General features: G+C 31.2%; 1 protein-coding gene across 5 annotated transcripts in view; it reads left to right on the top strand.

The window, feature by feature from the left end:
• LOC145738821 (cytotoxic granule associated RNA binding protein TIA1) overlaps nt 1-17,700 on the top strand; it is a 106,925-nt gene that overhangs the window by 78,692 nt on the left and 10,533 nt on the right. Inside the window, exon 1 of one of the 5 annotated variants that reach the window (XM_081993901.1) lies at nt 2,999-3,379. The exons of the other annotated variants lie outside the window; for them this stretch is intronic. Coding sequence (XP_081850027.1) covers nt 3,217-3,379 — 163 coding nt within the window. The 5' untranslated portion in view covers nt 2,999-3,216. Of the gene's footprint in view, nt 1-2,998; nt 3,380-17,700 lie in introns of those variants that run through there. 5 annotated transcript variants of the gene reach the window in all.

The following is a 17,700-nucleotide window of genomic DNA, read 5'->3' on the forward strand; positions in this document are numbered from 1 at the left end:
ATAAAAATTAGGTTAGGTCAAGACATAGGAAGGAACGGAAACATAAAAATATGTTTATGTTTGTTTCAAAAATTATGGTCATCCTAAGTTTTACAATTAACATACATTAAAAAAATTACCAAAACTGTACCACTTGATTGTATGTTTGTATATAAAAATTCTATAATAAGTTGCTTATTTGAATGCATATTAATAAAAAATAATTAATTGCTTTTCATTATTAATGATATTAAAACCGCTTCTCTAATTAAACTACCTGCAAACATCAATCTTGTAATTAGTTATTTCAATGAGGAGATGAAATCGTGGATTTGCTTAGACAGTATTTGTCTTTATAGTTTAAGACGAATATTCGGCTAAATGAAAGCCATTCTACAGTTCATGTGAAATAGCTTAATCTATATTCCTTATTCATGTCAAATAATTCATGAGAGGTGTGGGGTCTTTGTTGATTTTCGTTATAAACGTTCCGAATATGTATGCATTTACCAATGTGGAACCGAGAAAATATCTATATGGCTAGATCAATGTCAACTCCTAAACTGTATTAAAGCTAGCGAGATATTAATTAGTTAATTATTACCGTATAAATTCCATTCTAAATTTGATTAATAAACTTTAAACTGGTGAACATAAATTAAATTCATATTATGACGTCCTCTTCAATTTGAGATAACTAGCAAAAGTATACAATACTACAATACACTAAAACTTTATTATATTATCTGCAATAATTTCTTTGTTTTTATTAAACATGTTTTTTCAATTTAATTAATATGGGATTGCTGTTGTTTTCCCATAACGGTTTGATGAATTTTAAACTAAATTTTTGCTTCTAATTAGGTGGTTTTATGCAAAACGGTTGCTGGTTTCAAAACAATTTAATATACGGTAGTGTGTCGTTTATACAAGAAATTGAATTGACATGTATGTCATGATAATATTTACGTAATCAACTCCACTAATACGTTATTAATAACCAAATAGCCGTTCAGAACGACTATACTATTAGAATCATGTGTATTGTTATTTTATCATTATAGCTGAATCATTGGTTAAATTTGCTCTGTTTATACGGTATACAATATATTATCCCATAGTTTCAATAATTTTGTTTGTAGGTTTAATGAAAAAACCTTGTTTTGCCGAATCTATGAACACAACCTACAGAAGGGTATATTTAACTGCGATGTACCCACAAGTGTCGGGTTTCGTTTTCAGTTACCCTTATCCTATAAAGCTTTTAGTACAATCACAAAATTAGATTATTTTGTTCCAAATTTAGGCACTGCTTTAATTTAAAGGAATTTCACACTTCATGTAAAATCTATGTATAGCAAACAGCTTTATACGAACTTCCTACAGGAAATCGATAAATTGAGGGGGTCCGTTTTACCGATAAATCTTGTCAATTAACACCAAATGCGGGTGCTTTGATCACACAGTAACTTACATGACTGTACAGGGTGACTGTATTTCTACAGCAATAATTTTTTTACTGTATTATCTACAGACCCCAGGCTGTATATCCTGAAAATGTTGAAAAAATCAACTTTGTACCTGGTTTGGGTCAGGAGATATGAGTGTTTAAATTTGGTGTTGAAAAAAATATGATTTTTGACCCTCAAGCAACTATGATACATTTCAGGAGAAATCAGGAGAAATACATTTTTTTAAAAATTTTCTTTATTTACCCAGCTACAGCAATGATTTTATTGAGGTTAGGTTGTTTTTTGAAAAATATAAGATTGTTGAAAACGTTGATTGTTATATTGTATTTTATAGATAAAAATTAAACACTATAAACTATCTTCCCTTCTGTCATTTTTTCTCTTTTCTTCTGTAACTTATCTTCTATTGTTATCTTTTATTTCAATCTGGTAGAATACAATTTTTGTTGTTGGAAATATCTATTAATTTTGAAGTTTATTTTCTATATCTCAACATCTCTTTTTTCTTTCTTCTCTTCTTTCATTTCAATAATCACCATTTTAATAATAATCAAGTGATAAATATATGCAATTTTTTAGAAAAAGAGCAAGTTACAAATGGCGATAGTCACGTGACTATGACAGACCAAATTTAAAATCAAAATTTAAAAAATTCAAAACTCAAAGTTTTGTTATGAAACGTAAAATTTGCGAAAATGACCACTTGACGTCTAAAAAACCTCCAAAATTCAAAATTTACATTTACTGTATGTTAAATTAATCACGTGACTATAAAAGACCAAATATTTTGTAGTCAGACGTAAAATTTGCGAAAAAGTGATGTGACATTTGAAAAACTTTTAAAATGCCAAATTTAGACTTATTTTCTGTTAAATTGGTTACGCGACTGTAAGAGGACAAATTTAAAATCAAAAAATTTCAAGTCAAAAATTAAAAAACTTTTAGTCAAACCTAAAATTTGCAAAAATGGTCAAACATTTTGCAAAAATGGACAAAATTTATTTAAAAACAGAAAAAAAGCAAAAATATTATATTATTTCTGTGAAAAATATAGTCTGCTGTTGCGCTCAAATGAGCTTTATTTTTTTCAGGACAGTTGATGTGGAAATGTATAAATTAAAATTTTAAAACTCGTTTCCCTTATCCATGTGAAACTCTGACTAAAAATTAATTGAAAATCTAGTTGAGTCAAAATTATTAGCCTTTAATTTGTAAAGTTCAGAAAGCCTGTTAAATAGCATTAAACCCAGTTTAGAACACAGGCAGGAAAATTTCCAGTTTTTCGTCAGTTTGCGCTATTCGCATCTGCTTGCCCCAATAATCACGCTCCGTTCTTTTTAACTTTTTAAGTTTGGGTGTATGTGTTTATGAACTTTTAGGAACAAAGATTCACATTCACATAAGTGGCTATAATCGAATTATCCCTTGGAAGGCCTAGTGTATGATTTATTTGGCTCCTGCAGCCTATTAAACGAGATCCACAAACAGTGCGCGAAGAGCGCCGAAGCTGATGCCAGTTTGCCGCAGTTGGAATAACCCTCCGTTCGCACCACCACGGCCACTATAACTGTTCCACCCCCACGTCCTTCTACCCCCGAACGAAACGCGACATAACACAGACAACCCGCGTTATGCAGTCTTTGAGTTGCGGCCCGCGTGCCAGTGTGCGACAGTGAACAACAACTGTCCTCGTCTTCTTGCGAAAAACTTTGAGCGCGAAACAATTCGAGTTTATTTTTCAACAGTTGTAAGTTTATAAGTCAAAATGTTGACTATGTCAACTCTTATGATGCCTGCCACGGCAGTACCAACCAGTATGTCAGCTCCTGGTCTTTTACCGGTACCAAAGTTGGAAGCGATAAGAATTAATCACACTCCTCCAAATACAATGACGACGACGTTAATACCAACTCCAGCCCCAAAATCAGGTATGCACCACTATTTAAATAAATTAAAAAAAAAAAACAATTTATACAAATCAAGAGAAACAAGTGCATCCTGCAGCGCGACATTCTTCCATAGGCCACTGCAGTTCTCGGCTCTAAAAGTCAACAATAGGAAATTTGATTAAAGTGGCCAAAAGTCTCTTTCAAAGTAATTACGAAAACTTAATAAAACAGGAACAGTCCACAAGGCCTTACGTGGCCTCCGCATTGCGGCGAGCGCGTTAATTGACCATTCTTTTTGTTATTGAGATCACAAATGTCGCATTTAAACACCAACCTTCCTTAATCGGATGTTTCAAATATGTACATAATGTTAACACCAAATTTTTTTTATTGGCTTCACGAAATTTAACACTAAAAGCAACAGGTAAACATTAATATAATGACATATTCGAAAATGTCTTACCTTCATCCATCTGTTACTTAGCTTAGTAAATATTACAATTAGACTACTTTGTGTACAATTTGTAAGCATTTATTTGTTCTACTATAAAATTAATCATCACAAGGCTACGAGGAGGAGAACCGTTAAAAGGTTTACGAGACTTACGTTAAAACATCGTCTTTTTAACGACTAGTTTCCTTAAACTACCGAATATCTTAACGTATTGTGGGTCTTTGATATTTGTCTAATACTTGCCACATCATTTACTTGACAAACCACCTAAATGATAGTAAAACAAAAATAAAATAGTAATACTGAGTTATTAATTATAACTTACAATGTGATTTGTTAGTGTTGTGTGAGTACTCAGTGCCATTCGTTCATAAAACTCGGTCATAAACGATCAAACTAGTTTTTTTTTACAGTAAAATTTATAACCAAATTCTGGTACACATAAAATAATATACAGTGTGTCCATAAAGCAAAAATTAATACTCATTATGTCATGTTAATAAAGTTTGTCAAAATTGTCCAGTGGCGTAGATACAGGAAGATAATTTTCATTTTGATTTCCTTGTTCAAATTAAAAAAAAGTATCTTTTATAAAATTCTTATTTTTAACTTTGTTTACGAGATAATTGAGTTATGACGTTCAAAGACTCAAAATCAACGCAACCCAACTTAGCTTAAGAAGCTTAAAAAATATTTTTGTAGTCAGTTTTCATAATTTCCGGACAAATTGAGAGACCTTATTCTTGAAAATTGACATAGAAATCAGTAAATTGACTTTAAAAAGGTGAAAATAATCTCGAGTGGCTTTAAAATAGTCTTTGTAACCTGTTTTCATAGTTTTTAAAAAAATTGAAAGACTTTAGTCTTGAAAATTGACCTGACACTCTTAAAAACTGTCTTTGTAGTCAGTCGTCACAGTTTTCCGATACATTGAAAGATTTAGTATTGGAAATTGATTTGTAGACATGAAAAACTACTTTTTATAAAATTTTTGACTACAAATTTAAACCTTGAAAATTGACTTGGACACCAAAACGTGAATCAAAACCAATGAAAAGTGACATTAGAAGCTTAAAATTTGCATTTGAAGTAAGTTTTCATAATTCGAAGTCAAATTTCAATATTTTGGTCTTAAATACAGAATATGTTTTACTTTGCTTTTTATTTTCTTAGAACTTTGGACTATTCTTAGTGCTTTAAAACTGGAAAATCGAGTTTCAAGACTATCTTCACCAAGTTTTTGACATAGCAGACTTAAAAAACAATTTTTACATTTTCCATAAGCTTAAAAATGTAATTTCAAGCTTTGTCACTATTAAATTGACTTCTAGACACCGCAGTGCTAAAAATTCGAGTATTTCTTAAAAATCTATACTGTTTTTAGTGTATTAGAGCAGTTTTCTGACTGAAAAATCGAGTTTCAAGACTACTGACTAAGACTGAAAACCAGTTTGTACTGTCCATAGTCTTAAAATGTCATTTTAAGTTTCTTCACTATTAAATTGACTTCTACACTAATCAGTGCATCAGTGGTTTTTAGTGCTTTAAGACTGAAAAATCGACTTTAAGACTCTTCAGTAATGAAATTAAAAATTTTTGGCACTAAATGCTACGATATTATTCTTGAAAAATAATTTTTATAAACGAATTTGTACTGTTTTAAGTGTTTAATTAAATTCTAGGCTTGTTTCAGTGCAGAAAATTGAGTTGTATACTTATTAATGTCCTGAAATAGAATTTCGGACTCTCTTTAGTCTTAGTAAAGTCATTTTTAGCCTTAAAAGTCAAATTCTAGACTATTATAAGTAAGTAAAAAGAAGTTTTATGCTCAACAATCTTTGTCTTGATTTCCGGACGGTTTTTAGTGCTTGAAATTCAGTTTCAGATACTCAACAATGGATTTCAGTCTGAAAAAAACGAATTCAGTAAAAACTTGGACTCTCATAAGTCTTGAATGTTCGGTTTTACACTACTTATAATCTAAAAATTTGAATTCCATTAAAAATTAGTCCAAAAATCCTGTTTTTGACTATATTCAGTGTCAAAGATTAACTTGTAAACCTCCCAGATGACCAAATTTTAATCCTTTTAAACCATTGTTTTCTCAAATATACAATAATAGTAGGCAGACAGTGGTAATTGCCCCAGACTGGTATGCAGGGCGAATTTATTATCATGCATTTCAGGACACACTGTATAAAAATAGAAAGTTTCTGCTATCAAAATTTTTGAAACATACTTAAAACCGTAAAAAAAGTATTTAAACTTCTACATGGTGCCTATATTTTAAACTAAAATTTGGAAGACTGTGTCTTTAGTTAAAAAATATATAAAACTATATTCTGTAGCAAACAGGGACTTAGTCAATAAATTAGTGCTCATTTAATGTGAAAAAGAACTGCCGGAATGTTTGAATGAATTTTTCATTTACCCTAGATTGGCTTAAATATCAAGAAACCCGGATATTTCTTTTGTATCAAGTTCGACTCTAACTGGATTAACGAGGGCTTTTGAAGGTTTTCGAACCGTTAATCCTGACGAAAATCAGTGATAAAATCCTGTAAAATATCGTGGTTGTTAAAAGTTGGTAAAAACTGAAACTAAAATGTTGATATTTTAATGAGTTTAATTAACTTAAAACGAATTACTGGCTGATATTCTTCTTGCCGGGCAATGAATATTCCTGATGACAAGCTATTAAGAAGCTTCATTTAAAGCGATATTAATGAGCTGTGGACAAAATTGTTGGTCCTTCTAAATAATTTACAAATTCACCCTCTGCAATGCGGAATATAGGCCTGAAAGATGACTTTCACATTTCCTTTGTGCGCCGTTGAATTTTCGAATTTTTAATTATAACTATGGAAACTGAAAAATTTACATGATTTTAATGTAATGGAATTTAAATGAAATTTCCGATTAATAATCCACAAATGGAAAATATATCTTTTGATATAGATGACCGATTTATTACACAGACTAGGATAAATTACAATTCAGCAGGTGCATGTTTTGCATAAGATTTTATTAATAACTTAATTAATATTAACGAGATTAACTTTTTGTGTTCGTCAAGCTTCGTTTACAACCGATTTCAGTATCGTGAATTTTCGAAATAAATTAATCAGGTTAATTGATACAAGACAATTGTATCGTTAACGACATCGACCAATGAGTTTTTCCTCCATTCGCGTTAATTGAAACCTTTAATCAGTTTAGGTACAATTTTTTATAAAGATCTCAATCTGTAAAAACCATTAAGCTACCTTATTTTTATTGATATTTGTAAAATAAACGAACACACTTAACGAGAATCGTAAAATTGAATTGGACTTTAAATAACATATTATTTTATATTGTGCGCTTCGCGGCAATTTCATTAATTAAAATTGCTTATTTCTGCAACAAATTTTGATCTAATTTTAAATCATCAAGGGATTTCTTGTATAATAGCCCCACTGAGTTTTGACATTAACAAATATCAACAGAATTAACATTATGAAATTTGCCAGAAATGGAATTATGTTATTATTTTGACCAATAATAATATCATCACAAGTCACTATAGACAATGCGAATTAATTTTACATAGTTACCAAATGAAATTAATCAAAATCGATATCAAAGGGGTGGACGACCTGGGTTTTTCATATTTCATTAGACAAATTGGTATACTGGTAATTTAAATAATTATGGGTAACTTTTATTGCTTTTTTATACAGGTTGTTTTTATACCATGAAGTAATCCCTGCAATAAAACTAGTTGAAAAGCGTTATTTCTACATTTAGTCTAATTGTCACTCAACTTGGAATTTCTTTTCAACTGTTTGTATTGCAGGAATAAAAAAAACATCCATTTTCTGATAAATTTCCAGTAGCAGGTTAAAATATCAAGACTGCAATGCCACCTACGTTATACGTAGGACATTCTGATTATCGAACGTAACAGTTAATGTCAAATGCCTTCATTTAGAAAATATACAGGTTGCCACAAATTCATGTGGGTGAGGGTCAGAATTGGTTAAATTATGATGCGAAATTTTGAAAAGTACTTTTAATTGATTTTTTTGATAAAATAACTGAAAATAATTGACACATTAATATTGCCACTTTCCTCTTTGAGATTCGACGTTTCGGTTTTAGGTTATCGTGACCTTTAATTTTTCTTATGGACGCCAAATTGGATTTTGACTTTTACGAATGAAACTTTTGTTTTATTTCACAGAAATAGCAAACATTTTTTGCTTGAAATTTGGCCTTTAAAGGCTAATTTCGGATTCGACCGATTTTACAAATGTCAATTTGGTTGCTTAATTTTACTGATAATTTTCTAAATTTTTTCCGCTCGAAATTTGTACTAAAAAGGTGGTCACAGAAGCTGGAGAACAAGTTCAAAATGCTTCTAAAGGAGTCAAAAACCTTCCAAAACTGTCTAAAAGCTTCCGTATGCCATGCTTCTATTTCAGGAGCAAGATTCCCATTGCTCCTGAAATAGAATAGAAGCTTCTAAGATTTCCATTTGTCTCTAAAGCAGTCCAGAACCTTTAGTATGCTCCTGACGAGAAGTCAGGAAGGTTCCTAAAATAGAAAAAAATTTCGGTTTTTTTAAGTTTCGAAAACTCTACAGAATCTCCAAAAGCTTTTGAAACAGTCTAAAAAGCTTCCAAATGCTCTTCAACTAGTCTAGAACCTTTCAAAAGATTTCAAAACTGTCTAAATGCTTCCATATGATTCTAGAACAGTTTAAAAGCATTCAAAATTTTTAAAGCCGCCTAAGATTTCCAGTTGCTTCTAAAGAAGTCGAGAACCTTCACTATTCTCTTTAAACTGTCCTAAAACCTTCCAAATTCCGGTGAAGTGGTCTAAAAAATTCAAAAGCTTCCAAAACACTATGGAAACTCTAAAAGCTTTCAAAATAGTGTCTAGACGCTTTCAAAGTACCATGAAGCAGCAAGCAAAAGCTTTTGGGACAGTCACACAAGTAGTCTAAAAAGATTTCAGAACTTTTTAATACACTATAGGAACTCCAAAAGTTTTCAAAACAGTTTAAAGCCATTTCTAGCACAGTATAAAATATCCAAATGCTTCTAAAGCAGTCCAGAACCTTCATATGCTCTTTAAACTCTCCTAAAACCTTCTAAATGCTCCTAAGTAGTCTAAAAGAAGTTCATAAGATTCCAAAACACTATAGAAACTCCGGAAGCTTTCAAAATAGTGTCTAAACGCTTTCAAAGTGTTTCGAAACAGCATATAACAGCTTCCAAAAGCTTTTGGGGCAGTATAAATCTTCCATATGATTCAGAGAAAATAGTCTCAGTTTTTCAAATGCTTCTTTCTCTTTAAACTGTCCTAAAACCGTCTAAGTGCTTCTGAAGTAGCCTAAGAGAAGATTTAAAATGCTTCCAAAACACTACAGAAACACCAGAAGGTTTCAAAATAGTGTCTAAAAGCTTCCAAATGCTCCTGAAGCAGCATAAAAGCTTCCAAAAGTCTTTGGAAGAGTCTGAAATGCTCCTCAACTAGTCTAGAAGCTTTCAAAAAATTTCAGAACAGTTCCAAAGCTTCTATATGATTATAGGGCAGTTTGAGAGCTTTCAGCAACTTTTAGAATCATCCAAATGCCTCTAAAGCAGTTCAGAACCGTCAATATTCTCTTTAAATTGTCCTAAAAGCTTTAAAAATGCTTTTCAACTGGTCTAGAAGCTTTCAAAAGATGTAAAAACAGTCTAAATGATTCTAGAACCGTATTAGACTTCCATATGCCTCTAAATTTGTCCGGAACATTCAAGATGCTCTTAAAACCTTCTAAATGCTCATGAGGTAGTCTAAAAAGATTTCAGAAGCTTCCAAATTCTCCTGAACCTGAACTTTCACTGTAATCAGAGAAAAAGCTTTATTTGAAAATGTTAAAATCTAGTATGGCGCCCATAAGTTGATGATGGTAACCATAAACCGAAACGTCGGATCTCTTAGTTATTTCATCAAATAATTTATAAAAACTAAATTTAAAATTTTTGTTTTTTTTTTCGGAAAATTGGAATTTTTAAGCTTTTAAAACGGCATATTATTAATCTCCATAATTTAACCAACTCTGTATTTATTGTTTTAGCGAATTTGTGGCTGCCTGTATACCAGCCAATACCTTTGTAGATTCTTTGTAAATGAAATTGTTTGAACACACAGATGAATCAAAACTTTACATATAATACAGCTGAATTGTCCGGAAATAACTATCTAATGTCAAAAGTCCTCAATTTGTCCCTAGTGGTAACCATAAATAGACAAAACTCACTCTACCATCTAATTTTAGGTTATCCCAATAGGGCGCAACCCACACTTCCTCAAAAAGGTAAAATCCCTCAGACTCACCTACACAATGATATTTAAAATATTAAAACTTTTTTAAATCAATAAAACCACAGCTTTATCAGTTAAAAAAGTTTGGCAATGTTTGTGCAGCCTCAATGAATATCTCGAGCTATCTACTAATCTACTAAAATAGGTGTCACTCAACGAAAACTACGTCAGTTTTTAGGTGCTAATAGACCGAAACCGGTCTACCGAGCAAAACTCTACACGACAGCAGTTTTTCCTCCATTGCTCAAATTAAAATATTATTTTTACTGTTATTACTGTATAATTACCAACAGGTTTTCTAATTCTACTTAATTAAATTCATTTGTAAGCGATTTGGGAATAGACGTGTCAGTCATATAATAATGAGATGTTAACACCTTGAAAGCGCAACAATTTCTAGTATAAAAATATAGAAAGTAATGAGACAAAAATTACATTTTTCTGTAAAAGTATCTGTTTGTAATTCAACACCGATCGCTTTGCTCGCGCTAAATATTTATCCGGAAAACTGGAGTTGTTTATCCCTGGAGATCTTTAAGCCAAGCTTAAAAAGATATCCCTTAGTATTTGCCTTTTAAAGCATTCCAGTTGCATGCCTTTTCTAACTGAGTTAGCATTTGCTAAAAGTAAGGAAATTCAATTAAAATAACTCCCGCTCCAATTGCCTAAGTACAAAAGCTTATAATGTCCGCAATGCAGAGAACGCGTTAATTGACCAATCTTTCTCGCCTAATTAATACAGGATGAGCTGCGAGTTTAATATATTGTTTTGTTTTAATGGACACAACCGGGTGAGTTAATACTAGAGCCTATTTTAAGGAGGGACAGAGATTTAGTGATGACTTTTAGATTACTTACCCTACGCAAATTTAATGTAATTAATGTAATAGTCGGCAACTAGACTTGTAAATTTGTACAGCTAGCCAAACATTTGTAAACTGCATAGAAAATTTCTTTCTAAAGATGTGAAAAATCCAAAAATATGCAAGCACAAAACTGCAATTTTTGAAGTAGAAAATAAATAATGTGTTGAAGTCACGAGGTGCCCAGGGTTATTTATTACTAAAAAGGTTGGTCAATTAACGCGTACTCCGCATTGCGGACGCTGTAAAATCCTATACAAAGTTGACATAAACGGTGTAAAGTTAAAAGCGTTTGCTTAATTTTGAGACCGCAAAATATTCTCGTTTTAAACCCTATCTGTTTCGTAGTTTTATCGCTTATAAAATAGAATTTTCCGGCACATCTCATTATTCCGAGTGCATAGAGAATTGGAGTTGCCAATACGAAAACATTTTAAAGTTAACCCAACCGAAAAGGATCGGTCGCACGCAAAATGTATTAAACAACAGTTAAAGAGGGAGTTTTTCCATTTGGTCTGTTGTTAAAATTCAATAAACAGGATTTTTTCGTTTTTCGCCAATATTCCATGAATATCGCCTATTTCCTCTAAAGGTAAAATGTGTATACTAGTCATTTTACAACCCCTTCACGTTATGTCCTTAACAAACTGTATCAGGTTTCTCACAGCGATAACATAAGTGACTTCTGTAAATATTTATCGTCTCAAGGGGGTATGACGTTCTCTTTTTCCATTTTCCATGATATTTTATGTGTAATACGATACATCCTAGTTATGGAGTAACTTTTAATTTACTTTCCATGAAATACTCCATTTAATGGCTTCTAATTTTTAATAACAGGTGTATGATATATTGTTTTATTACTAAAAATTACGAAATTTTCAGAGCCTCTTTATGTAATGTTTGTTAACATTTATTGTAGTTGTTTCCTCCCAATAGAATGAGTTGTTCAGGGATTTTTGGGGAGTTTTCCAATAAGAGTTCCCTGTCTGAATAAATAAATATTTATCTGAAAAAAGGGCCTTCCTTCCTTCCTTCAACTCTTACATACTTAACGATACTCTCGGGTTCATATCTCACGGATAACAATATTATTTTTATTTAACATTTACTACATACTGTCAAAAATATTAAAACATAAAAAAATAAAGAATATAAGTTAACTTGGATTGTCCCCTGCGCTGTGCACATTGAATCACCTTGTATATTTCAGAATATTGTCAAATAAGACATGAGAACTATATTTCTACGAAATGTTATATTACATTATTCATTCCAAATGATATATAATCATCCTGTATCACTCAAAATAACACAGTAGTAGATAAACTGTCTGCCGAATTCAGGTTTCAAATTAGTCCAACCTGTACTTACCATGAAATAACTTAGTTATTTGGCAGCTATACAGGGTGATATACTGAATTACGCGTTTGTCTTGTCCCATGTTTAGTTACGATTAAAAACTAAGTTAATACTAAAATGGATTTAGCGCCCTTGGCTGACAAAGTAGATTTTGAAAGTAATTGGGTTTAGAGCCGCACATAAAATCACATCACAGTATAGTCAACTTCTTCAGAGGTCTAAGAACGGAACAAACACAAATCAGTGACATAAAATCACATGTCCAGTTTTAACAATAAATTTGAAAATACCAAAAAAGTTTTAAAAATGCTTTAAATTTAAGTGATGTAGTAATGTCAAGCTTAATGTTTTGTGTATGTACCGTTATAGACACCTGAAGAATATCTATCTATTTACAGTCGAAAGGTTTGGTAAACTACTTTGTGGTTTTATTTCCGGCCCTAAACCCAACTTTTTTTAATAGTTATTTGATACTTCCACTACATAACTATAAAAAAACGATCAAAAAGGAATTTTAGGACTACAAATTGATATATTCTGTCACCCTGTAATGGCAAACAGTTCAGATTTAAATTCAGTCATGCTGTATTTGTTATAAAATAACTTAGTTAATAAAAATAGTTTTAAGTTATTTGCCTTTATTATTTAAATTTTTTTGTAGTTCCTCAAGTAACGCAGCTCGAATTGGAGTATTATAAAAGGAGTGCAACTTGTCACTTTTTACCTTGTAACTCCTTAAGGAGGGCCCTAGGGGCAAAAATGCGTTAATACAATCTTATAGAGGATGAAATTTCCTACATATTTTGTTAATTACACTTTTTTGTTTTTTGTTCTCCCTTCTCCGTCCCAAAGTTACTCATGGTGCGCCAATATTTTTTTTAATAATTGTTCAATTTAGAAACTTTTTGGCTGTTTAATTTTTTCGTGTCGTTACTTAATTAAACCTTTTTCAAAAAAATGTTTATAAAAAAAACACCCCAATTTCTCTACTAATGTGTAATATGTATGAAATTGAAATGTAATTTGCTTGACAACGATTACATTTACGATAGAAATTAATGATACTAAAGTTTCTTAACTGAATATGATGATGTGATGAACAAGGTGAAAAAAACATTGTTTCTGGCTTCTTTACAGTATTAGTTAATTTCTTTATATCTACCTGCTTTATCCGGTTCTACCAACTGTTCCTAAACAAAAAGTCCTTCATGATAAAACAAACAATATCCTATCTCATTGTAGAATTCTAGCACTTTTATTGGGTTACACCTGTTTTCAAGCTTGTAATTTTTATATATACAATTTTAATATGTTTTTCCGAATTTCTTTATTTGTATATCTGACTGGGAGTTAATCATTATGAGTTTTTTAAGAAAATTAACTCTAAAGTCAACATCATTTACGTGATGATCCATCGTTGCAGATTTCAGCATGGATGCAAGTAATGTTCTTCCTGACCTCTGTATTCATTGGATTTAACCCATTTTCATTTTCTCTGTTTTATATTTTAAAGGTCAAGAGTCTTGAGATACAGGTGGGTGTGTGGCAAAGTGCATGGCGATAATGCTTGCAATTTATGGGCTATTCTTTCTAAAGTGGGAAGCGTCCAGCTACTACCAGTTTGTGAAAATCTTCAGTACATTCATTATTTTCTAACTTCCGTATATATTTTCGTAAGCAATAATAAACAAAACTCACCCCATCCCTCCATTTAGATCGAATTCAATTAACGAAGCAAGGAATAACGGAGAATGTATACTTCCCATTAATTACTGCAAACGTCGAAGATAAAAGCTAAAAAAGAACGAACAAAACTGAACACAGTAAGCACATTATCGTATATTAAAGATATTAAAAACCTGGTGTGGCTTATTGATCACTTGATGCGGCGTTGAGCGTAGAAGCAAGAATTTCAAATTAAATGATAATTTAATTTACTACAATCAGTCTTTATTCACAGGTTTTAGCATTCCGTTTTTCTTCAAATAACAGTCATAGCCGTGTTAACGTATTTAAAGCAATTGAATTGTGTTAAAAGCGTTTGAATGTCTAATGAGTTTAGCTCGAAAAGCAAATGAAACACAATCGCTGTATTTCATTTTTTTCTATTTGGCATTAGAAACGAGTTTCGTGTGAAACTTGTTTCTAATGCACGACAGAAAGCACACTTGTACATTGATTACGTTACAAAAAAATGACCTTTTTTTATTTCAAATTCAATGAAGTTGAAAAGTTCATAGCAACTAGAGCGCAATAAAAAATACATCATCCAATTTGTCCCAACAAAACGGAATAAAGTTCCTAAACAATATTTCAGGGATATGAGGGAATTATGAAATTATGAAAGTTTTAATAACGAAACTTTTGTTCTAATTTTTCAATTTTGTCCCTTGGCGTCTTTAGGCATGATTAATTTATCCTTGCTTTAAAACAACTTCCAAAATTGAGATCTAATTTATTAATGCGTTCGAGGGTTCAGCAGATTTTACCGGATATTGTTGTAGTTTAATGAATTGCAAGGGATGTTTATTAATCCTAATACCCATGCTCATCCCCGTTGAAATTGCATGTCTAATGGTTTTTATACATTTATATTGCTACTATCTTTTAATTAGTTAAATTGACTGAAAGTAAAAGTTAATTTTAGTTTGATAAAAATCTAATTTCGGGTGGTGTGTAACATTATTTAAGCTTCCGGACGCTCCCATAATTCCGTCGGCGCTCCAACGCCAATATTTTTTTATGCGAAATACGAATTCTCGTTTAAATGTTTGGCCGAATATTGTGCTTATGTATTATTTAGCATCTTCGCATTTTATAGACGTGAAACTCAATTAATGGCCCGGAAACGAGCCTGGTTTTACGCGTGCCCAGTAATTATTAATAACGTTTTCAAAATCCCCTGGACGCTGTATAAAAGCCGGCATTTCATGACGCAGCTTTCCCAAAACGATATGTGGATATTGTAGATTATCCGGTCAAAAACCCTTATTTATTAATGTTGTTGTTTGTATTTTTTTTCTGTTGTTTGTTGGCGATAAATTTTGTTGAAAATCAACAGCCTTACACGTGCCGGTATTGTAATGATTGGGAATTTCACCAAAAATTTCTTAACTAATTATAGGAAAATGTTTTGTTAAGATAAAAATGATAAAAATCCACTGTTACAATTTAGAAAAGTCTTCATTTATATTCTTGCTTTGACACCCTGTATCTTCAAAATCACACTCTCTAGTTCAATGTGTTGTTTTTTTAGCTCTCCACCATGTAATAAAACAATCAATATTCTGACTTTAAACATCAAACTTTCTAAGACTAGACTTCAACCTTCTTATTAAGGAACTAGTTACATTGACCAGAATTTTAAATAAAATATTACTTTAGAATTGTTTCCTGCCCTAAACGCTGTACATTTTATCAGTTCTAGATCTCATATATTATTACAAAGGTTATATCATTCTATAACGGAAAGTTGAAAGCGGTTACGGTAAATTAGCATTTATTTATTACATTCCTATCGAAGTTTAGTTTAACTTTTTAGATTTAATTAACGTTGAAAGCAATTTTCCAATAGTTTAATTAACTGTAAAGTGCATATTTACCAAAAGTTCAACCTTCTGGAATTCTAGAGTATACTTGTCGAAAATATTGCTAAAGTATTTTAAAGAGTAAGATAGGAAAATTTAGAATAAAAAATGGTGCAAAGGATGCACATCAATTTGCCATTTTGAAGAAATTGTGTTTATAGATAAATGTGATGGCTACAATTGTCAAAGAAGAATGCCTTGTATATTTAAGTGCATTGCATTGAAATGAATTCGAACAAATGAAGGATGTAATATTTCTTGCTAAATCCAGAAACCAATACTGTGTACTAATTTCCAAGAACAAATTCAGGATTCAGGACCACTTAAGCCAATCGAATGCTTAACATGTGTCGCAAACATGTCGGTGACATGTCCCTTTAATTGCAACAATATGTTCTGATGATTCGTACACCTTGTAAACAAGATCAGGGATGTCCTAATCTAATAATAATTAACTGCATTATTCATAATTAATTTAGATATGATAGGGCTAAGTCAAATTTCAAGGAACAGTTATCACTGCCCTATGCATAATTAACCTAAATTGGAATATAATCTGGCGTTTAGATATTAAATATGTAGAAATAATAGGAAAATGTTATCGGATACTTTAAGTTACAATAAAGATCAAAACAATATGATTTATTTTTTTTGAGTTTTATGAGTTTCTTTCTTCCACAAACACTGGTTTTCCATAGTTGACTTTTTTAATATTCCTCCAAACCGGACAGCTGAAAAATTCTCTAAATCTAATTTAGACAGTTGGAAAAGCTTAAACACTAAAATATACGTCACATGAATAAAAATACAATTTTTTATATGGCAACACTGTAAAGTGAAAAACAATCACGTGACCATAAACAAAGGTAATTTAAGTTGTAAAAATTTAAGGAATGTAAAAGCGGTAATTTTTGAGTCGCAAAATTTCCAATTTTTGGAAATGCTTAAATAAAAATGTTCCCTAATAATAACTGGGGAGAATAACTGTCAAACTTGTCATTACCATTGTCAAACTTGTCATGCATTCTAATGAGATAACTTAATTTTTTTATCCCTGGAAAATTTGTTTAATGAAATTTTGACAGTGGTAAAAGTATAAATTGTAAAATACATGTCACATGATATTGGAAATGTAATTTTTGAGCTGGTAACACTGTAAAGGCATGGCGGCACTAGTCAAAAATAATCACGTGACCATAAAAATATAAATTGAACTGGAAAAATGTGCAAAATCCGATTTTCTAAAAAAATTGGTAATTTAAAATTGTCACGTGATCTTTAAAACTAAATTTGATGAATGAAAATAGTCAAGTGACCGTTTGTACCTTAAAAGGAATCACGCGATTTTCAAAATATCAATTCAAAATGAAAAACGGTTACATGATCCTTCAAATAATATTTCGACATTTAAAACAGTCACGTGACATTATATACACTGTTTATGCGGGTTTTCTTAAAGTAGTATATAATATAATAGTCACTGGAATGGTTATTCGAACTGCTTTCTGAGCCATTCTAATCAGAACTCTCTCTGAGACTCATTTTCGGAAAATTTTATCTTTATTAACAGCGGTGCAAATGGGGGTTACAGTACTGTCAGTGCAGTTGAATAGGTCAAGAAAACTGTGCTTTAAAATTGGTCACATTGTTTTTAAATATTTTTAAAAACTTTTGTTATATCTACTGCATGTATTATATTCTTTCCGACCAGTATCAACTTTTCAACCTTTGTCCGTC

Source organism: Ips typographus, linkage group LG16 (assembly GCF_016097725.1).
Source record: "Ips typographus isolate SLU linkage group LG16, UJ_Ityp_2.0, whole genome shotgun sequence".
NCBI classification, from domain to species: domain Eukaryota; kingdom Metazoa; phylum Arthropoda; class Insecta; order Coleoptera; family Curculionidae; genus Ips; species Ips typographus.